The sequence below is a fragment of the Mustela nigripes genome, chromosome 6, assembly GCF_022355385.1.
Source record: "Mustela nigripes isolate SB6536 chromosome 6, MUSNIG.SB6536, whole genome shotgun sequence".
In the NCBI taxonomy this organism is placed as follows: domain Eukaryota; kingdom Metazoa; phylum Chordata; class Mammalia; order Carnivora; family Mustelidae; genus Mustela; species Mustela nigripes.
In genome coordinates, this window is record NC_081562.1 from 141,222,785 (window position 1) to 141,247,338 (window position 24,554).

A 24,554-nucleotide genomic window follows, 5' to 3' on the forward strand; every position below is an offset into this window, starting at 1 on the left:
AGTCACAGCAGGAATCAAAATAAATAAATAGAACACCTTTGTCCTTTTAGTCATTAGGAATTTTTAATGTCATTAAGAGTTAAATGCTCAGTAACGGTCTGTCATTTTCTTCACAATTAATAAGTTCTGAGGATACAAAGCCAGTAGAAACAGGTTTACATTTTCAGAGAGGCACTAGAGAGCTTTACCCTTCAACATCGTGAGGCAGAAAGCACAGTAGAGGACACCTTTCCTCAACTCTGTCGCATGCCTCAGGCAGCTTGGGGGATATGCCCCAAGCTTCATGAATTCATGGTGAGCACAAGGTTTGATTTCGTAACTGTAGTCGTCACTGCATGAGAAGACTGCTTCAGACTGCAACACATATAAGACACCCAGCTCCTGCCCAGCCCCCTTCACACAGTGAGGAAGAATGGGATGCTGGAAGGAGAGCCTGATGAACCCCAGATGACATGTTCTGCCACTCGGACACTGGGCACTGGGGAGACGCAGCCGGCCCCCAGACTTCTCTTCAGCAGCCCCACCTATGACCAGGACTCTACCCTGGTCATCTCCAAACAGGCAAGCACAGACTTCTTTTTCGAAGTTAGGACTTCCAACCACATAACAGCTAGGTGGCACAAACTTCAAATCACAGCCAGCCCCTCATCTAGCCCTACTACACGTTCCTCCTCTGCTTTCTCCAGTTTTGGAATATTTCTCCAGCATCTACCTAATCACTCAAGCTGGACTTATCAAATTGTAACTGAAAAATGGCTAAACATCTAATGGCATATAATTAGGCGAGACTATAATGCATCCTTAAAAGTGTGCTTTTAAAGAATGTTCAATCACAAATATGGAAAGGAGACCATCACGCAGCAATGTGGGGAGACTTCAGTTTTCCTCTCTGTGTCCCAACAAATGTTTAAATTTTTCTAGTAACTACCAAAATTAACATAATAATGACGTGGTTTTTTTGTTTTTTACAAATTTGGGGATTTAACAGCGCAACGAGATGAAATAATTTTTGGAAGTATAATATTTATCAATAAAAGATTATTTTGTACTGCAAAAGATAAGTTTTTTTTTTAAATCTCCAAATCCCTAATTATGTGATTCATGAAGTGATGTTTCTGATTTACTAATATCCACTTTAACGTTTTATGGTAGGATATTCCTTGTGCCATCTTTGCAAAAGACAACCTCATAGGTATTAGGACAAGGTATGTTTCAAAAAATAAAATAAAATAATTAATATGTTAAAAACAAGAAAACTATATAATAAAGAATACAAAATAAGAACAACTTGAAAAGATACACGGCAATTCCTATGTTACTATACAAAGCAAATATACTTCAGTGTCAAAGTCAAAAAAAAGCCCAAGTCTACCCATTATAAAGATGTTTATATTGAAAATATTCCCAGAGAATAATTATACCTCAAATAAAAGCATACCTCAAATAAAAGCAATGTATGAGAGAAATAATATCAAATACTCATATCAAAATATTGGTATAGCTCATATTTACTATGCTAATACTAATGTATATATTATATTCTATAAACTTTTATTCATATGGTTCAAAACAACTAAAAAATACTAAGTAATGACTGTGTGAATTAATACAGCTATCTCAATATAAAGTGTTATAGAAAACATAATGTATGAGTAAATTTTTATGTCTGAAATACAAAACAGTATCAAAACACACCATAGTGTCCTTCAGAATTATTTCAAATTCAGAAGTCATTAAAGGTAAAACATACTTTGTTAATCAGAATCAGTATTTATATTCCTGGAAAAGTTGCTTTTAAAAAGGTATAAAAAGCAAAGATAGTTCTTAGCTGGGCACATTTAGGTCTGATCATTGAGCACATTTGTTTGCCGCAAGCCTGTAAGGTTCTTAATTGTCACTTACTGATTTAGATCTTCAGTTTGGCTTTTTAATGTTTACTGATTTTCACATTTCCATAATGTTTTACTAAGGCTTAAAATTCTCATTTATTTTTCTACTTGAAAAATCAAGATAAGGAGCTGACTGAATATATGAAGAAAAATTTTAATCAAGTTGGAATCATTTCCTGACATGCCCTACTCTGAACCTGTCTTAAAGGAGACTATTTTCTCCACAGGAAAGTTTCATTTATTATGAAAACTGCAGGATGGGAATGATATTCTTTTTCAGCTTTCTTATCAAGTCTTAAGTCATTATTATCATGAAAAACATTTAAGTGAGAGACTGTACTTTCCTTTGATATTTCATTATTAATCCATTTGGCTCTTGACATAAGACTGAAATTAATGCCAGCTTTTAGAACTTAATTTTCTGGCAGCAAAATCTTTTTTAAAAATTTGCTCTTCAAAAACCATTTTAAATGCCACATTATAGAGAACTTTTTACACTGTCTTCTAGTATGGAGATCTCTTCACTCTGATATAAAGGAGAAGCTAATTTTCTATCACCTTGAGGGTTTCCATCCAGATTGTGTAATTTACAACTATATGAATCAAAAAAAATTTTTTTTAAGATATTTTGTATTTATTTGAAAGAGAAAGAAATAGCGAGAGCAGGAACACAAGCAGTGGGAGTAAGAGAGGGAATACAGGTTTCCTACTAGGTTGGCAGCCCGATGTGAGGCTCAATCCCAGAACCCTGGGATCATGACCTGAGCCGAAGGCAGACACTTAATGACTGAGCCACCCAGGTGCCCCATGAGTCAATTTCTTTCTACAAAAACACAACAAATGTCCTTCCTTTATCTCTCATGCCATTTGTACATGACCGTGTCATTCAAGCTCACATGACACATGTAGGGACAAGCCAAGTGATTTTTTGCATTGATGCAACCTGGCATTTTTTACAGTGCCTACTACTCCCCTGTAGAGTATACTCTATATGCATACTAGAAGCAGGAAACCTGCAGAATGGGCAGTATGAAAGCTATCTGCTTTCCCACTATCCTCAGAACAGCGGGAAAGATGCACACTTCTATCTGCAGACAGAACAGTAACCACAAGTGTGCAACACCAGCAGGACACCTGTCCTTTTTCCTCAGACAGGAGTCCCAACAGCTGCGGGAAACAGCAGGCCCATAGGTCCCTCTGAGCCTGCTTGATCTGGAAAATGGGTCGATCCAAATGAGAGAGGGAAAAAAAGTTATCTTAAGTAGAGGAAAAAAAAATTGAGCAGAATCATCTCTGAGCCTCAATATACTACAATTTTAATATGAGTGCACAAAATACTGGAAAGACATGGTATGGTTATGTATCCAGGTCATAAGAGGCCCTAAAATCACAGATGTGAGTACAATAGCTGATTTCAGGGTCTGCAAAGAAATAAATGACTCGACATATTTCATTTGTGAAATTGAGGAAGTAAATGTAAATATACAAAATTTGCCTTCAATGCCTGCTACTATATTGGTCTTTTGTCCCAGTTCCTGACACACGGCAAAAAAACCCCTGTATTTCCTAGTAAGAGTGTTTCTGACACAGAGCTCCGAAATCCCTTGGGATTTTCTGGATGTTAGGGGCATCTTTTGTTCTAATGAGGTGACATTTGGTGGATTCCTTGGTGGCTCCCGGATGGGATCTGGCCACCAGAAAGAGCAAGCCATGATTAGAAGTTAAGAACTTCAGCTCAAGCCCATTCTCCAAGGACGGGAGAGGGGCTGAAAACTGATTTAATAACTGATCACGCCTATATACTGACGCCTCTATAACAACTGTGAAAATATGAGATTCAGAGAGTTTCCAGGTTGATAAAGTATCAATTTACCAGAATGGGGGCACACCCCCACTCCAAAGGGACAATAACTCCTGAGTTTGGGAACTTGCAGATTTTTGCCCTGAATATCTCTTCATTTGGTTTTTCTGTTTGTGCCCTTTAAAATATCCCCTGTAGGGGCATCTGGGTGGCTCAGTTAGTCAACTGTCTGCCTTCAGCTCAAGTCATAACCCAGGGTCCTGGGATCAAGCCCGGCTTCAGATTCCCTGCTCAGTGAGGAGTGTGTTTCTCCCTCTCCCTCTGCTCATGTATTCTCTTTCTCTCTCTCTCTCTCTCTCAGTTGCTCATTCTCTCTCCAATAAATATTTTTAAAAATAAAATACCTTTGTAAGAAACTGGCAAGATCCTGGGTTCTGTGAGTTGCTCCAGCAGATTATCAAACTGAAGGAGATAGTCCTTCAAAGGCTCAAAAAAACCATTGATTCGTGGCCAAGTTAGATAGAAGTTGTGAGTGGCCTGAGGACCCACTACTTCCTTATGGCCTCTGAGTGGGGGGCAGTCTTGTGGGACCAAGCCCATAACCTGAGGGATCTACACTAACTCCAGACAGTATAAAAAAAGTAAATGGTCTAGAAAATTCACACATTTGGTGTCAGAACTGTTGTGAGTATGAGCAGAGAAATAATGGCAAAGTTTTTGCTGCTCCCTGCTCCACTCCAATTTACTGACTCACTCTCTCACTCCCTTTTCCACTGAGTTAATTTCATTATTGCACAAACGTGATGACTTAGTAACAAAAAGATGAACACTCACAACAAATATGAAAGAGAGATGGATGAGCAATTCATTAAAGAAAGATGAATGAACCAAAAAAATAGGTAAAATAAGCTACTTGCAACGAAAGCATGCAATCAACAAAAGTTATCAAACTACTGAAGAAAACTGCTTTAAGTAATGCTATCCAAGAATGCAGAAAGGATGGTGAAATGGGTACTTCCATGCACTCTGGTGAAATATAGAAAGATACAACACTTATCGAAGTCAATTTGACATCACTTAATAAGAGCCCTCACATTTTTAACCCAAAAAATAGTAGTACTTTAGTAATATGTCCTAAAACACCATGATCAAGAATGAATGTTAGGACGTTCACTGCTTTATATGACAGCTAAAAAATAAGAAAAACCTACGTGAATGATATTAGGTAGATAATGTCATACTATTCAGCTATTAAAATGTCTTAAATCAGTATCCCATTTGGTGGGACAGAAGAACATTTATGACTAAGAAATTGGGTTTTACTCTGTAAGCTCTCTTAACTTCCAATACGTCACCCATCATAAGCCCTGATATCCTATTTTAATAAATTGTTTAATGTCTGCCTTTTCGTATCAGTAAAAGTTTTAGGAGGAAGGGACATATCAACCTGTCCTTCTGCTTTGGACATGACATTTATTAGCTACAGGATATGTGCCTGGTACACCATATATATATGGTGTACACACACGATATATAAAATTTATATGTATAATTTATAATTATATTATGTATAATTATAATTTATATATATTTATATTTTTATATATAGGCTGCATAGGTAAAGGAGAAAATCATGAAAAATACACATCAAAATGGTGGCACTGAAGTCACATAATCGCAGATGATTTTTTCTTCTATACTTGACTGGTTTTTGTAAAATCCATTATACACTACTGCTTTGTAACATAAAAATCCTATTGCATGCCACTTCTTTAATTCTTTTTCCTCTTCAAAAACCCAGTGAAGGAAAGAAGGGCTAGGACCATGGTTATAAATGCTGGGCAGGGGCTGGTACTCAGAAGGGACACCAGAGTTCTTACAAAACCATTACACCATGGTGACAGAACATCATGTTCTCAAGCTAACAAAAGGTTTACAGAAGTTGAAGGGAGATTACATTCATTCAACACAAAGAGATTAAATAATATGCAGTTATCACAAATAGGAACAACCATTCATGTTTTTAGTTATCAGGAGGATTTTTTAAATAGATGAGTTATCTTGGTTTTACTTTATTTTTTTCACAGAAGAATGATCCTCTAGTCAAAGTTTCTTTAAGTTATATATTTTAATTTATCCCATGTGTGAGATGAATGTTTATATACATTATCTATGCTGATATGTTAAGGTTAATTATTCTTATTAGCAAAGTCAAAATATCATATCTGGCTTTATTGAGCTCTATGCTAAATCAAGTGGTAGATGTAAAATAAATAAAATTTAAAGAATTTATTGGCTTGATAATATAAAAACAGATAATGTTTTATACAGTTAATAATCAGTAATATTGTTAGAAAAATCCTTATCAAATTAAAAAAAATACCACACAAACCAAAACTGAGGTGCATTCTCATAGTAACCTGCTCTTCAAAAATGAAAAATAAAGATAAACTGAGGAAATGTTCCAGATTACATTAGACTGAAGAAACATGACAGCTAAATCCCTCACATGGTCCTGAATTGGAAACCAAACCAGGATTTGATTCTTATGTATCCATCCATTCATTCATTTTCAAGTCAATGTTAATTTCATTATCTTTGGCAACTATACTGTGGTTACATAAGGAAAGGCCCTTGTTTTTAAGATGGATACACTGAAATATTTACGGATAAAGAGAGTTACATCAGCAATTTATTCTCAATTCAGAAAAAAATTCATATAGTGGGAAGGAAAGGAGGAAAAAGTAGAGGGGGAGTGGAGGATGAAAGATAATTAGGTATCAAATGCGGTAAAATATTAACAATCAGGGAGTGTGGTGAAGGGCATACTGGAGTCCTCTGTACTGTTTTTGAAACTTTTTTAAAGGTCTTACATTTCAGGAAAAAAAAATGGTACAAAGTAACTAATCCAGAATAGTTCTGCTATATCTAAAACAGTTTCCATTTTAAAACAGGTATTTCTACCAACATAAAAAATAACCTAAGAGTTCAGTAGCCAAAAAAAAAAAATCAATTTTTTAAAATATCAATTTTATTACTATCTACAAAAGGAGGACAATAAACAATAACCAAGATATGTTTCTCAAGGAAAAGCACACCAAACACTAAGAAAGCCTCATCTTACTACGGTAATAATAAAAAATTTCAAATGAATTCCTTAAAGCTGACAAAGAGATTGACTATACAAAATCACTACTATTTTTATAATATCATGAAAATATTATTCTATCCTAATTTGGAGAAAGATCATATTAACATTAAGTTTGAATCAGGGCACCTTGGCTAGCTCAGTCAGAAAAACTCCTGGTCTCAGGGTTTTAAGTTCAAGCCTCATGTTGGGTTTAGAGATAATAAACAAACAAACACACTTTAAAAAATGAAAATAAGTTTGAATCATCTGAATTTAAACTTAATTAAATTAACTTAAACTTAAAAATAGCTTAAAATAAGTTCGAGCATTTAAGCACTAAAAATAGCTCAAGATTTTATAAAATGTTTTATTACAATGGCAAGATTTGCTACTCAAAATCAAACTACTAAAACCAACATATGATTATTGTCTCATAGTAAAATTCTTCATCAAAAACTCAAAAAAACACTTTAAAGTGTGTTCTCTACAGTATCAACATTAATTTACATTAAAGGGCCTATAGAAGTGTTTCATTATGAATTTAACCCAAAGAATTTTTACAAAGACATTGCTAAAAATGTAATGACTCAAAATTCACTCCCTCACTAAGCTCTCTATTTCCTTTGTCTGTTTTTATCCAGCTTTTTTGAGATATAATTACTACAAAGCATTGTATAAGTCTAAGATGTGCAATGGGTTGACTTGATATACTGACAGATTGAAAAATGATTACCACCACAGTAATACCTCCATCACATCCCATAATTATATATTCTTTCCGTAAGAACAGTTAAGGTCTACTCTCTTAGCAACTTTCAAGTATATACTATTGTATTATTAATTATAATCACTATTCTATACCCTAGATCCCCAGATCTATTAATCTTATAAATGGAAGCTTATCCTCTTTAACCAACATCTTCTCTTTCCTCCCATCCCCCATCCCCTGGTAAACACCATTCTAGTCTGTTTCTACAAGTTTGGCTTTTTAGATTCCACATGTAAGGGATACCAGACAGTATGTGTCTGGAGCAGAATGCCCTCAAGTTTCACCCATTTTGTTGCAAATGGCAGGATGTTCTTCCCTCTTGTGACTGAATAACATTCCATTGTATATAGACATCATATCTTCTTTATCTATTAATCTACTGATGAACATTTAGGCTACTTGCTATGCTGCAATGAATAGGGGAGTACAGATATCTCTTTGAGATTCTGATTTCAATTCTTTGGATACATATACTCAAAAGTGGGATTGCTAGATCACACGGTAGCTCTATTTTTATGAGGAAGCTTCGTACTATCATGCCTTATGGCTGCACCAATTTACATCCCCACCAACAATGTACAAGGGTTCCCTTTCCCACTTTGTCCCAACACTTGTTATCTCTTGCCATCTTGAGGGTAGTCACTCTAACAGTTGTGAGGTGACTTATGGTTTTGATTCGCATTTCCCTGATGATTAACTGACATTTAGAACTTTTTCATGTTATCTCCTGGCCATTTGTAAGTCTTCTCTGGAAAAACTTCTGTTCAGCTCCTCTGCCTATTTTCTAATCAGATTGTTGATTTTTTAGCTATGGAGTTGTATGAATTCTTTATGTACTCTGGATATTGACCCCTTACGAGATGTAATGATTTGCCAACATGTTCTCCCATTCTCTAGGCTGTCTTTTCATTTTATGGATTTCCTTTGCTGTGCAGAAGCTTTTTAATTTGATGTAGTTGCTATTGTTTATTTTTGCTTTTGTTACCTTTGCTTTTGGTGTCAAATACAGAAAATCACCAGCAAGTCCAACGTCAAGGAGTGTGTTTTCTCCTTGGAGTTTTTTATAGTTTCTAAATCCATTTAAATCCTTTATCCATTTTATGTTGATTTGTGTGTATCGTGTAAAACACGAGTTTAGTTTCATTCTTTTGCATGTGTCTATCAAGTTTTCTCAACAAGACTATCCTTTCCCCATTGCAGAGTCTGGGTTCTTTGTCACAAATTAATTGACCATATGTAGATGGGTTCATTTCTGGTCTCTTTATGCTGTTCCATTGACCTATGTGTCTGTTTTTATCGCCAGTTCCATACTGTTTTGATAACTGTAGCTTTGTAATATAGCTTGAAATCAGGAAGTGTGATGCCTCCAGCTCAGTTGTTCCTTCTTAGTATGGCTTCAGCTGCCAGGGTCTTTGGTAGTTCACCGTGAATTTTAGTCTTACTTTTCCATGTCTGTGAAAAAATGTCACTGGAATTTTGATAGGAATTGCATTAAAATCTGTAGATGACTTTGGGCAGTATGGACATTTTAACAATATTAATTCTTTAAACCCATGAATATCTTTCCATTTATTTGCATCACCTTCAACTTCTTTCACCAATGCCTTACGGTATTCCATGTTCAAATCTTCACCTTCCTGGTTAAATTTATTCCTAGGTATTTTATTCTTTTTGATGCTACTGCAAATAGAATTGCGCTCTTTATTTCTTCAATGGTTTTCTCATTTTACCATGGGATCATTTACTTTGTCTCCTATAACCATTAGTTAAATGAACCTCTTAATGACAATGCTTATTACCTAGCTCATTAAATCTCTAAATCAAGACTAAGTCCACTGAAGTTACCCTATCAAGATACCTCCTGATCTTCCAGGAGGTTCTCAAAGACTCCCCAGTGTATCCCTCTATTTCCCATAGGGAGAATCCACTAACTCTTTTGGGAATGCATTTGAATTCATGACATTTAAGCTTATCTTATCTCTGTGCTCTCCTATCAACTCTAAACCATATTATTTTCCAAAGGCCTACTTTCATGTCATGACCCCGAAAAACATTTAACATCAAATTGTATTTTGACATGGATCCTACTCAAGTGTTCTTTTGGGGACTTCCTAAGCAGGTTTGCATTAGGCCTATTTGAAGCCAAGGAAGAAAATGGCACTTTGGTAAGTCAAGGCCTTATAGCCAGCAGGTAAATTCACTACACCTCACTGTGATGCTAATTTGATATGTCAACTCACAGGATGTTTTTGAATGAGATTCATATTTAAACTGATGAACTCTGAATAAACAGATTGCCCTCCACAACGTGGGCAGGCCTCATTCAATCAGTTACAGGCCAAATAAAAGAGAAAGACAACCTCCCTGAGGAAGAGGAGACTCTCCAGCTAACCGACTTCAGACTTTATCTGCTACACTGGCTCTCTGGAGTCTGCAGCCTGCTGACCCACACCGCAGATGGGGACTCGGTGACCTCAACAATCACGCGATCCCAACTATTGTACTAAATCTCTTCTTGTATATGCACATATCCTTTTAGTTCTGTTTTTCTGGGCACCACTGACTAGTAACCCATGTATTGTCTTGTCCTACCAGGACACCCATGCAAGATGCTTTATATTAAGGGAATAAACTTCTCAAAGGCAAAGGATCTTGTTCAGGACATGGAGCAAGTGATGGTGAGCCTGTGCTAAATAATTTGGCTATCTGTCCAATTTTGAATCGGTAATTTGAAACCAGAATCTCTAATCTTGAAAGAGGACTTCAACTATTTCCATTTTGACCTTAATCTGTATTTTCTAATGGATTAAGTTCTTCTTTTCAGTTTACTTCTTAACTCAGGCAAAGACCCTGCCAGCAAAGCACACCCTGATGGGAGCTAAAACTACCACCTCAGGCAATAAGGACTCCCCTGTGTCACCCAAGAGTCCAACACAATGATCAACCTGACATTCATAGCCCGCCTGTATGTGCTAGAGGCGGTCAGTTAGGTTCTAACAGGAAGCCCCGAGGCCAGACAAAAGAAAGTCATGACCAGCTATTGAGAAAGTCAGAGGCATGTCCTGGCAACACTCCAGAACAGAATCACAAGAACTTAGGTCAAACTAGACAGGCCCAAGATGGCTGACAAAGTAGGCTGGAAACCCCTGCCCAAATAAGGAAGAAAAGGCTCAAAACCAGCTTCCAAGAAATCCATACCCAAGTAGTGAATATTCCATAACTGTCAATAAAGGACCCTACCCTTAGGGTCATGAGCTCACTCACTGGCCTTCTCACATCTGTAGAGTGTACTCTCACTTGAACGAATATTCCAGCTCTGTCTCTGGCCTGCTGTGTTGTGTCTGTCCTGTAATTCTTTCTCATCACGAGACTTAAAGATTTGGGTGATCTTTGGAACAGACTAGGTTGAAGACTCAGGGCCCAAGTATCCCCAGCTCACGTGGCAGTTATGTTTGCGTACCAACCTTTGCTCCACATTCTCCTTCTATAAACCTGGAAGTATTTTCAGCACTTTGAAGACAGTCTTTGAGATATTATTAGTCCACTGTCTTTCCAGTGTTGGCCTCACTGAAATAAATTCTTTTCTTGTTTACCTACCACTTGTTTCTCTGCCTCTGGATCCTGTCAGCAGCAGGTAGCTGAAACTGGTCTGTTTGGACCCCAAGAGCTAGGTGCTCTGGCACCCTTTTGCCCCAGCTACAATCTCCTGCTCTTATTAAGTAAGATAATATTTAGAAGATGTACAGGAAGCTTCCATCTAATATATTCAAGAGGTCTACTTGTCATTGAACTTATTTGTGTATCTTAATGATGTGTTTTCAATTTCTCAAACTAAATCAGTTATGAGTCATTGTAATAATCAACCAAATAAACAAATGAATTGACTTTTATGACATATCTATTCTCAAGGTGCTTACAATTACCTAAAAGTTTAAATAATATCAGAGAATTTCAAGACTTGAATAAATTTAATGACTTGACCTCAAAAGGTAGAATGAGAGGCAGAGACCCAGGAAGTCATATTTTTAAAATTATAAATGTAACATGAAGCCTTTATTTTTTTTTAAGATTTTATTTATTTAAAAAAAAAGATTTTATTTATTTGACAGAGAGACAACAAGAGAGGGAACACAAGCAGGGAGAATGGGAAAGGGAAAGGCAGTCTTCCCGCCCAGCATGGAGCCTGACAAGGGCTCTATCCCAGCACCCTGGGATCATGACCTGAACGGAAGACAGACGCTTAAGGACTGAGCCACCCAGGTGCCCAACATGAAGCCTTTAACAACCCAAACGGTATTCTATTATATACAGAGGAAGAGCAGAAACAGAGGCAGATGTGAGAGGACATATTAAAAACAGTTAAACAAAAACAACAACAAAAAAGAAAACATTTAGGAAAAAACCAAACTGATTTCTGACTGAGCTTGGAAAAACTCTCATCAGAAAAAATTTCCATTTGTAATCAGAAATCAGACACACATACATATGTATATTTCTTCTTTTGTTAAGGTGACTGAATTGTCATTTGCTGAACAAACTTTCTCATGAACACAGGAGGCTACTGGGTATAGGTAGTGGGCTGAAATGGACCTTGGAATTCTCAGAGGAATATGACATTTAAAGCCAATGCCACTTCTTACCCTCAGTGATTGAAAAGGTCAGGGCTAATCATCAATTTCCTCACCAGGACAGCCTAAATGTTTTGAAAGAACATGCCTAACTTTAGAGCTTATAGCATGATTTTCTAGCTCACGTTGTCCTGACTTCAACAGGTGCTAATTATGGGCACTGACCCCTCACATAGTAGAAAATCCTCATATAAAATTGACTCCCCATAAACTGTACTAACAGCCTTACTGATAACATAAATAGTTGATTAACACATATTTTCTATGTTAAATATATTATTTGTTGTATTCTTACATTAAAATAAGCTAAAGAAAAGAAAACGTTATGAGGAAAGTCAAAGAGAAAACTACATTTACAATAAGGTACTGTTTCTATCCTAACTAACTAAACAAATAAATAAATAAAAATCCACATGTAAGTGGGCCCACACAGTTCAAACCCTTATTCAGGGTCAACTGTACTTTATGTGGGAAATCATTCTGTTTTCCTAAAAGCTATAGGATGAGATCCCAACAATAAAGGGGTAGTTATTCACCAAGGGTCGCAGTGCAGAATACTTCCCCCATTTAGCATTTATCTTTTCACTATATCATAGTATGGTTATTGCTATACAAAAACTTTCTATAGACAAATCTAAATCTATTTATCGAATGAACATCTTGGTTTTGCCATGCTTGGCCAGGCATTCACTATCCAAAGTTAACAGAGATTTTTAACATTAAAAAAAAATTATTTATTTATCTATTTATCTATTTATTTATTTATTTTTGTTTATTTCTTGCATACTTTTTTCTTAATATGTTTTCATAATTTTTAAGGTTTAATGCCAGAACCAATTGGGATTTATTTTGGTGTATGGTGAGAAAAAGAAATCTAACTTTTTAAACTGAATGGCTAATTATTTTAAACATGAAATAAACCATGCTTCTATTTGGAAATGCCGCCTTTAACATGCATGCATATATATACATCAGGTCTATCACTGTTAATGTGTTCAAGTGTTCTCTTCATCTATCCCATAAAAATATCGTGCTACCTTAAGTGTTTTGATTTTACAGTATATTTTGCTATCATTATGACCTATAAAATACTATGAATCACACTTGTGCCCAGTTTAAATTCTCTAAAAATCGATCTAATTTCCCCTTTGCTTCCAACCTATCCACCATACACATATGCAAATACCATTTTGACTTTGATTAGTTATCATTGCCCAACTTTTTTAATGAACAAAAACTAAGACCATAAATTTTCTACAACCCATCTTATGAATGTACAATAATATTCTCAAGACTGTTTACCCGATTTTCCTGAGGTCTGATTTGTCACCCCATGTTTATAATTATAGAATATTTTAAAATAATATTTTATTTATTAGGTTCAGAGCTGTCCATAAATGTGGAAAGAGAAACCAAACCTATTAAGTATATTATTCAAATTCTTCATATTCTAATATTTTGTCCACTTAATATGACAATTTTTAGAAAAATACATACTAGCATCACCCACTGTAGATATGGTTGTTAAATTTTCCCACTACTTATAAGAGTCTGGGATATATTTTTATGCCTTGTTGTTTGATATATAAAGGATTGAAACTATTAGAATTTCTACTGGATATAATATGTCAATATAAAACACCCTCTCTTTTCACCCCATGCTGAGCCTCCACACTAAAACCGTATTTTTCAGAGACTGATACACTAACATGGCAATTCTTATTTTTATTACATTAACACTGCCTGTTAGAACTCAACTTACTCCTTTATTTCTAGTCTGTATTAGAATTTGTCTCTTTAACAGGACACAACTAGGTTTGCATTTTAATTGAAGCTGTGAACAGTTACTTTTATTAAGAGAAATTACTCCATTAGAATGTGCTATAATAACTCATAATAAAATACTTATAATAACTGTAAGTTATTATGACAACTAATATGTTGTGCCTAATTACTGACATATCACTTTGTTTTTCCTGCATATGATACACTGTTACTATGCTTTCAGGCCTCCCTATTTTCCTGTGCCTGAATCAAATTTTCTTTTTTACTTTTTTTTTCCTTTGTAGCCACTTAAAATATAACATTTCACAACTCATAAAGCCTTTTATATTTATGTCAAACTACTACACTTACCAACTTTCGGTCCCTCTTACTGTGAAGGTGACAGGAAACTACTCTAATGTCTCCCTCTCTTCCATCCCTGTCTATCCAAAAGTAATCACAAAACATTCTCCATCTGTGGTAATAGCAATAAGTCAGCTTAAGATGAGACCACTTTGAAATTTAATGAACCTACGTAGTATCTATTATGATCCAGGAAAAGGGAGGACTAGTAACTTCATATTTAATTAGTCAGAAGTTAGTTCCATTTATCTTTCCAACATCTCTGCACCCTGCAAAAGACAAAGCTCTTACCGTTTCTTTTGGAATCTGCATCTGGCTTGGCTCTGCATTCTAGAAGAATTGAAGAAAAATATAAATACAGACTGACCAAAGCCATCTTCAACACACAGGGACACAAAGCTTGACTTTAAAGGAAATTTTGTTGGTTCTTAAAACCCACGAAATATATAGAGGGTGATTATATTATGGATGATGTACGACTCTGTCTTCCAAACTTTCACTGATGTGGTTGTATTATCTTCTATGTGTGTCGGTGTGTGTTTTAAGAGAAGTTTCTGATGTAAATTTTTACTTGCTCACTCACACTATATCATGACTTTATTATTTGGAGGAAAACGAATGTCACCAGACTAGGCTCTCTATTCATGGCACTGTTTCTAATTTTGTTTTTTTTTTAATTCCCCAACTACATCTAAGTTATAAGGTATATTATAATTTGATAACTACACTAGATAATAAGTCTGAACCACAAGCATTATACTTTAAAATATTACAAAGAAATGTGAATTTTTATCACATATTATAGAGTTGCTTTAATTACATAGATATTTAAAAGGCTGATTTATAAAAGAGGCATGTACTGGTAACAGTATTTTGTTTTAGACAGAGAATTTAAACACAGAGACCCCAAACAGAGGAAAGGAGTTTTGTTAATTGGATTCAAAGATCATTTTAAATGCACCCCCTCCCCTTTAAGTTTTCAGAATTTTAGTCTTTGAAATCTTAAAAAGCAGCTGCAACATGAATAATAGACTGACGGGCTACTGGCTCACTCCTTAATGAAAAGCTCACAAGCAATAAATTAAATAACCAAGGGAAAAAAAACTAGGCAGCAGAAGGGGAAAACAGAAGCCTGGAAGATCAAAATTGGACAAGAAGAACCTGAATAACCTTAAGCTGGCTAGATGCTGGCACGGAGTCTGGGAAGGGCTGCTGACGAGCAGTGTCGAAGCTCTGGCAATCTGATGATGCTAACTATTACCCAGGCTAAGATATACTGAGAAAGAATTAAAGCTTCATCAAATCACATCTAAAGCTTAGTATTTTTTTTTAAGGGCTCATTTACAATTTAATAGAGACATCTCCAGATTTAGGATCAGGTGGCATTTGAAGCACGAAATTGGATAACAGTGGGGGGAAAAGGGAAAACCGAATTTAAATTGGGAAATAATGCATTCAACGTTTTAAAATAGAAATAAAGACGTTTTTATAATTTTCAAAATCTACTTAAAACACAAGCATTCGGCAATGCTTTCCTACCACAATTGGAAATTCCATGAAATGGGAGTAAATTTGTGCAACCAGGGGATAGGGTATTCCTACACTGAAACATATCTGGCTCACAACAAAAGGAAAATTTTATTAACCACAAGACATCCACCTTGAAATATTAGCAAGAGATTTAGGGCACTAGGACAAGTCTGGGAACGGTGCCCCTAAAACCTTGCCACTCCAGTATATACGAATTAATTGTTGCTTAAAGCTAAAAGCGGACTGAAAGAGATGTCAAACGCTCTAAAATGGCCCAACTAAAATCTGTTTTGAAATATTTAAAATACCACTTGTACTGAAATAAAACAATTTTCTTACCACATCAAAGGATAAAAGTGATTCCTCCAATTATGTTGTTTTTACATAATAAATGAAACCTGGCACTTCTTGCAGAAAAACATTCAAACTATGTCAACTTAGTATACATATTTCATTCACACCAATACTATGTAAATACCTCTTATATTTAGACATATTGATGCACATTTAAAAAATAAAATGAACTGCAAACAAATGCCTTTTAATTTCATCTTTGTCATTTCAAATAATGTCAATATTAGTAATTAATGGCCATGGGGCTTATTACCACTCAGGTCTCCTTACTTTCAATCGTAATACTCTAATTAAGGTATTCCTTTTCATACAACACTAAGCAAGAAGCTTTACTTGGCTTAGCTAGATTACTATGAAAATCTGAAATATGAACATTTGTCGTATGTAGTGGAGAAGATGGCAAGTTTTCAACAACAGCCTTTGAAGTGACAGTTATGAAATAATCAACGTCTCTGTATTCAATCAGTCCATCTGAAAGTGTTCACTAATAAACATTTGCTGTCCTAGAAAATATCCTTGCAATTTGATTTCTATAATCAAATTGGATTATGGATATCTATCTTCAAAACTGAACGAATGTAAGAAAAGAATGCTTATGCTAAGTTAAGACTGAAAAAAATATAAAATATAGAAACTATTTCGAAAATGTATTGATAAACATTGGCCATCAGGTGGCTAGCCCAGATCCCTGGCTTGTGTGCATCAGAAATCTTTCATCTGCTCTAAATTTACACACCAGTTCCCTTGGGTGGAAGGCATCTTCTTGGCGAAAGACCAGGAGGCTCACAGTCCCTTCCATCTTGGTGCTTCGCAACAGGGAAACGACTTCCTCTTGGGATTTGCCTGCTATATCTACTCCATTTACCTGAAAACAAATAAAAAGTTTTCAGCTGCAATGCTGTGCAAACATAGGACAGAAGAAAAGACACACATCCTAGAATGTACCATGTCTCCTACAGAGCACAGTGCATTTCATGGGAAATTCTGCCATGATCTGGCAACCATCAGGCTGTTGTAGATAATAAGGAAACATAGCCTAGGTATCTAGAAATGAGACAGGAAGTGGAAAATCTTTTAGCGCTTATTAGTAAGCCAAAAGCCACAGCTACCAGAGTATTAACAAATAACCAGTAATAAACAAATATATCTAAATTATTATGCTAACACAAAACTTAATGGCTTTGGACTGAGATATCTTGATGGCCTTATGTATCATAGATGATCTTATACCCAAACCAAAAGGTGTTGCTGTTAGAGAAGAAACACACTAAAAGTATTTTGGTAAAACTTTCAATGAAATTTTACTGAAACTTATAAAGACAATTTTTATCCCTAAAGACACACATTAAAGAAGAGTGCAAAGTAATAATATTTGTGGAGGAGTAGCAGTATTTTGAGGTAGTAATACCTCAATATTCTTCAATATTTTTAAGAGAATCCTACAAAAGATAGAGAGAGAGAGAGAGAGATTTGAAATAACCAATTTCTGGGGAATCTCATTATTTTTACCTTTAGGAAGAACAATAACATTATCAGAAAGCACTATATATTTAAAAAAAATAAGAGTGCAAATTTCTTTTAAAACCTATTTGGTAGTATTCATTTTAGAGAAAAATAACATTTTGTCCATGGCAATAAAGTATATTATTTAAATTGTGATATCAAAATTACCCTTAGTTAAAATACGTTTTGGGACCTTTCCCTCTCCACTAAAAACCATCTTCTACTGCTCAGTGTACTACTATTTAAGTGACTGCACAAAACTGATAAGTAGTAACAGGTTCAAAGAAAGGAAAAATTTCTAGATTTAAACAAAAGAGTGACTTGATACTTTAAGTATGCTTCCAAATATATAGATGCTCAGAAAAACTGCCCATAAAACTGTTGACGTGTCAATGCAACTACAGATACTAGAAAGTTAGGTTTAAAAGATGTGTGAAAATGTAGTTTCAAATAAAGAAGATAGCTACAGAAAACAGAGCCTAACTCTGAAGAAACAGAGGTTTTAGGCTCTTCCCATTGCTCAAAAAGAAAAACAAAAGCCTTTGTAATGTGTTGAAAGTAAAGCAATTATGGGAGGAAAGAGAAAGTGGGGCTGGTGCCAGAAAGAGGACGACAGACATGTTTTGGACTCAGAGGCAAAGACAACGACATTCAAGTCCCAGCTGAGTCTCCTACTACATAAAACAAGCTGTAACGGCAAACTTGGCCCAATACTACTCAATTTATGCCCCAAGGACAAGTGGCCCTTTCTGGAAACAACGCTCTAAACATAATTTATACCGAATCTTTCCTTCCAGTTAGCCTCTACCAGTGCCCCTTTAAAAAATGGTATCACAAGAACAAGACACAAAGGAAAAGAGCAAGATTTAAGAAATCTAGGCCCAATATGTAGCCACAGAAAAATCTGGAAGGCAATCCCCTTCTCCATTACTTCTCAAGAAATCTTTAGGAGAGCTCGATCTAGGGAATTCAAAACCACATATGAAGCTACGAGTAAAGAAGAAAGGGTAATGCCACAAAAATGTAGTTTAACATCAGTGTTTGAATACTAGTTAATAATTAGGAAAGGCGGTATCTGCTGCTAAAAATACAGACACTTTTTTTCCGAAGAAAACACTAAGAAAAGCAACTAATCTATTTTTCTCAATCTTTCTTCCTTTTACTTCTACATACATAAGCAATCACACACACAGAAATGTCTAGGTATGTTTATGTATGTCTGAGATGGCCTCAAAGACCAATGAACCGAAACTCATGAGGTACAGAAAGGAAATTTTTTTTTCTGACATCTGATTTTTATGTCTCAATTCATTCTCCATGCTGCCATTTCAAGATTTCCTCTCATCAAGACACACTGTTTTCATTTACTTCGTTTGTCTCTGTTCTGATTACAAAGTAGATATCATTTCTATATTGCCAGACATAAATTTGAAGCCATCTAGAAACAGAACCTAACAGACACTGTACTTACATAATGACAAATGTTATGTTACCTCATAAACCGAATATCTGAGTAACTAAAAATTTATGAGTACACTCAATGAAAAGATATTTCTCATCAAATAACATGGAAACAAGTCGAAGTAAAGCAGAAATACACTGCTTTATGATGCACACTTCTAACATATATAATTTAACTTCATATTTATGAAGAGGTGAAAAAGAACTGGCCCCTAAAAATGAAAGTTCTTAAGAACTATGGAACTTTCAACTTAGAGAAGGCACTCACCTCTATAAGTCTATCTCCTGCCTTGAGTCGGCCATCCTGGATGGCAGCCCCTCTTGGGAGGATGTTTTTCACATAAATTGGAGCTGAGCCACCTATTGTTACATCTCGGGAAGTGATGCTGAATCCCAAGCCTTCTGTACCTACACAGAGAACGACAACAGAAAACGTAAATAAAATGAGATATCTTGAATTTCACGTGTATGGTACAGAAAGGTTTTGTTATTTTCTTCCTCGGCTTGACATTTTGTAATTTTCACAATGGCCTACACTGCTTTCAATACTTCTGAAGTCTGAACAGCTCTCCCAAGACAGACTAAATCAGGGAAGGTTTAAACGGCTATATACCAAAATTCTTTAAGAAGAAATGGGAATCTAGTCCAAGACAGATGAAAGGTAGTATACCAATACGACTGCCAAAAGTTTTTAGATTGGTCAAAATGTTTGATGTGAAATAAACTTAATATCTCCATGTGGAAAAAAATTCTGTTAAAACCCATGGTACCTCAAATATCAATTAATATTGTGTAATCATGGTATCCAGATTTAAAGAGTAGGAAAAGGAGCAAGGAAAGAGAAAATGGTCAGGAAGACAGAAAAAAATAGTAAAAAAAGAGATTTTTCTAGATAACAGAACCTCCCAATACTATAATTAGAACAATTTACTTAATATATGTGCTGCCGAAGCGAGCACTAGAACGATTTACTTAAAGGATGAACCATATTATATTTGCCTAGTTCTCTTCTATTTACCTTAATCTTAACATGTATATTTCTCAACCAATAAATCAATTGTAAAAATAAAAAATAAATAAATAATTAAAAAACAAAGGCACATTACCCAGGGAAGACACCACCTCATATCATAGCTACCAAGTGTAAGGACCATGATATTATGTTTAAAGATACTAAAATCAATAAGGCATTTACAGATCACTGTGCTGGTCTGCATAATTTCAATTTTAGGTTCTTCAGCAGCTTTCTTGACAGGCACTCATAAGTGCGATGCAGTATAGAAAACAGTTACATGTTATTAGAACTGACACACAACAAGCCAAAATGAGCCAAGAAAAAAATGTCAAGACTATAACAAATTTCTAATGAATCACAGCATTTTTATAACACTTCTAATAATGATTAATTTCTACCAGAGCTTTTTAAAAAATTACTCTTTAGGATCTTAGGTTCCATTTCAGTCAAAATGACAGTAGGAAATACTTGTTCATGTGGGAAGAACAGAGGGTTACATAAAGGTGAAAAATCTATGAAAGGATACATTAATTTGATACAGCACTCAGTATAAAACTAGAAGCAAGAGTATAAATCTGTAAGCAAATAAATATGGGCAAGTAACTGAATGAAAATTTGGGTTAAAGAAGAAGTATAAAGTTGATATACCTGTAGCAAAACCTACCATATATATTCTCAAGTTCAAACAAAACATTCATTTACTTTGAGTCTGAAATCAGTTTAATATGCCTAGACTGTTAATTTCTTGAGTCTTCTGTGCTGAAAACTTGAATGGCATCTTGTCTATATGAAATTTTCCTAATTATTCTGCTGGGAGTTTTCCATATGTCTCTGTGCTTTCATGAAACTCTAATGACTTGCAATAACATTTATTAAGAAAGAATTCTAAATTATTCTCCTTTTGCAATATTAATTTTTATGAACTACAAAGACTGATTGTTATATGAACCTCAATACTATTAAAATATCAGCAATAACCCCTAAATCTGTAAGCTAAAAGTTCAGGCAATGACCTTTAAAAGAAAGATAAATAGATATCAATTTTCATTTAGCAAAGCCAACAAAACATTTTGCACTGACTGAAACAGATTACTGACCTTCTCTTCTGACTTTATTAAAAAGCTAATTTCTACAAAAGAGCAGGGTATCTGAGAATGGAAAATGGCAATAAATATTAAGAAATCATAATTATGAAAGCAAGTACATAAGGGCTATTCTATTTTGTCATGTTTCCTAAATTAGGCTTTCTAAACTATGCCTAAGAATCATTATCATGAAGTCTTCTCCATTTAGCACATAGAACTGCTATCAGTTTATGAAAGAACTATCATTCAAAGCATGTCAGCTCACTCTGAACTTTGCTTAAAGTTCAACATGGACACACCCTATGTTCTTCATGTACTTCATTAAAAATGTTACATGTAACAACTGTAACTAGTAAAAATCTTATGTTAGCTACAATGAAAGCTGGTTCAATTCTCATACAATCATTATTATTAAAATAACTGTCTTCAGCACTAATCAAAGAGAATCAGCATTCTTCACTCTTATGTATCATAAACTTATTTTTCATATAAAGTATTTGTAAGTATTGACAGAATGTACGGTTGGTTTCTACCTTTCGTCACACATTCTCAAAGTAAATTAAAATCAAGACAGAGCTATGAGGATACTCAAAAGTCAGAAAAAATGTTTAAAAGAAAACCAGTTTCCACTTTTCTGATCTTGATGACTGAGCACAGTCTTTCTCAATTAGCTATGTCAGTGTAACCTATCTTTTAAAAGGCTACTAAAATAAACTAATTTCTGCATTTAAAAGAATTCCTCTCTTAATGGCAAGTCAAATTTCACTTCATTTAAAAGTTCATATTGTATCCTAAGTTGTTAAAATAGAATTGTGTAAAAAAACTGTAATTAACTAAATAAATACGCCTGTTAGTGTAAAAGGGCAAAGATATTTATGAACTAATATCTTTATGACAATGGCCAAGTAAAATATTTTTCCTCCACTGAGAGATCCCAAGCAGAATTTTATTTTTTCATACAATTCCATTTGTGGTTCTTACTGTGTTTTTGCTTAAAAACAAGGGCCTGTCATTTGATTAGGGAAAGAAGATAGGATCTGATACTTACCTCATTTAGGAATTAACAAAGCTAAAAGGGGTTTATGCTGACATAACTCTGCATTTGTAAGAGGTTTCAAAAATGGAGTAAAGCTGTCAATTCCTGATCATGTCAACCAAGTATTTGGAGCTTAAAAGTCAGTAACCAGAAATAAGGAGTTTGTGGTTCATGTAAAGTTCAATGGAAGAATATGATTAGAAAGGAAATAGGAATCTCAGAGTTTACAACCTTGTAAACCCTACTCCAAATGGAAAGAACGGTCTAAATGTCAGGATATGGAAAATGTTCTCGTAACAATCTGCTGCCAACGCCATGCGACTTGAGGAAATCACTCAACCTCTCTTGGATGCATTTTCACCTAACTGTAGGAGTTGGCTGAGCTCATAAAAAGAGAAATATTCTTTATGACACCATTTTGAAAGAGACGATTTTAAAACATGTATCAGAATCCCAGCTAAAATGGATGATTAACAGCAAAAGTGTAACCCAGTGCCTGGAGAGGACAGTGTTCGGAAATCAGAAAATCAAGCCAAGCAGTCTGCTTTGAGTTGTCAAGAACAAGATGGAAAAGCATGCTTCTGGTACACAGTCTATTGAAAGGATACTTAAATAAATAAATTGATATTAGGTGTACATAGTAAAGATTTAGCAAGGTCCATCAGAATTTCCCTTGCCATCTTAAGGAAGGAAAGCAGTATAAAAGTCTGGGAAAGTAGCAGACAAGGAGCCACCTGCTGGGTGAAATTACGTTCTGCCATGAACCACTGACAGCTTCAAATCAATCCATCACTTGCCCTTACCAAAATGATGGGGTTAAAATGGAGAAGCGCTAATGTCCTCTTTGAGAGCTATGTCTGGACATCAAGTGGTGTGATCAAAACAGTCAAGTCCTCGCTCTTGTTTTGGGTTTAACAGTATATCCTAAAACCAATTTCCTCCTTTACCAAAAATTTTTACCACAGTAGAAACTGCTACCTTCTTCACAGAAACTTATTTTTAAAGCCTTATTTACTCTGAATTTCATACTTTAATTCTCACATAGCAAAATGAATCTGAAAAGCATAAAAACTGCAATTTTAAATACTTTAAATCATTGTATCAGTTCTTTCCTATAATAACAGGATAGCTATTTGATTTTTAAAATAAATTCCATAGGGACACCTGGGTGGCTTAATCGGTTAAGCGTCTGCCTTCAGCTGAGGTCATGATCCCAGGGTCCTGGGATTAAGTTCCCACAACGGACTCCCTGCTCAGCAGAGAGTCTGCTTCTCCCTCTTTCTCTTCCCTTCTATGCTCTTTCTCTCTCAAATAACTAAAATCTTTAAAATAATAAAATAAAATTTAAAAATTTCATAAAACAAAACAAGGTGGGTCATACCTTTCTTCAGCTGGATATTAAGCCTCTTGCCTATTTTTTTGGTGTTATAACCACTGCTTACATTTGTACTAAATACATTTTGCGGTACTGGGGCCGGAGCTGATGGTGGTTTTCCGGATGGGTGTGTACTCTGAGGTAGAAGTCGGGGGTGAGAGTCTGTGGGCTCGGACGGGGGGTTCGGTCTAGGAGCTCTCTGCAGGGCCGAAAGTCCTGCACTATGCATGCTCCTGTTGTCAATATATTGGCTGTCCGGACTGAAGCGACTTGAATAGTAATTGTTCTTCTCACTTTGGGATAGTTGTTCGTACTGCTCTTTATTTGCTGCAGGAACCACATGGAACCAAATGATGGGTGTACACATGGCTTGGCGAAACATATGTTGTGCTCTGGGTTTGAGAAAGAATGGAAAATTAGCAAACTGAGACTGGCAGCCTAGAAGATATTATGAGCTTAATGACATATGCTAATGAAGCAACGAGAACTGACAGACTTTGTTGAAAATGAAAAACAAAATTCTAATATCCCATTTATCAATCAAGTTTGCGAGCTCTGACAGAAGCATCGCTGTTTCTCCAAATATAAATTTCTCGTTCTCTTAACAAAAATTAAAAAATTATCTGTAACTACAGATAAAATATTGTGCTCTCAATCACAAATTATTAAGTAATAGTTTTAAGTACAACAGAGGTACTATAATTACAACAGGAAGAGAAATTAAATACAGTCTTCTCTTCACATCATCATTCAATACATTTAAGAAGTAACTACATTTTATTACACAGGGCCACTTGAGTTTTTAAAGAAATAAATATACTTAGAAAACTAGAGAAATCAGCTATCCATCA

General features: G+C 35.1%; 1 protein-coding gene across 14 annotated transcripts in view; it reads right to left on the reverse strand.

The window, feature by feature from the left end:
• Positions 1 to 24,554, reverse strand: part of PARD3 (par-3 family cell polarity regulator) — a 653,831-nt gene that overhangs the window by 242,897 nt on the left and 386,380 nt on the right. For 7 of the 14 annotated variants that reach the window (XM_059404380.1, XM_059404387.1, XM_059404385.1 and 4 more), the window contains exons 9-12: positions 23,710 to 24,095; positions 19,461 to 19,600; positions 16,965 to 17,093; positions 14,636 to 14,674 (exon numbers count right to left, since the gene is read on the reverse strand). In XM_059404380.1, the coding sequence (XP_059260363.1) occupies positions 14,636 to 14,674; positions 16,965 to 17,093; positions 19,461 to 19,600; positions 23,710 to 24,095 (694 nt within the window). The remainder of the gene's footprint in view (positions 1 to 14,635; positions 14,675 to 16,964; positions 17,094 to 19,460; positions 19,601 to 23,709; positions 24,096 to 24,554) is intronic. The other 7 variants (XM_059404392.1, XM_059404389.1, XM_059404386.1 and 4 more) reach the window with 1 other exon arrangement.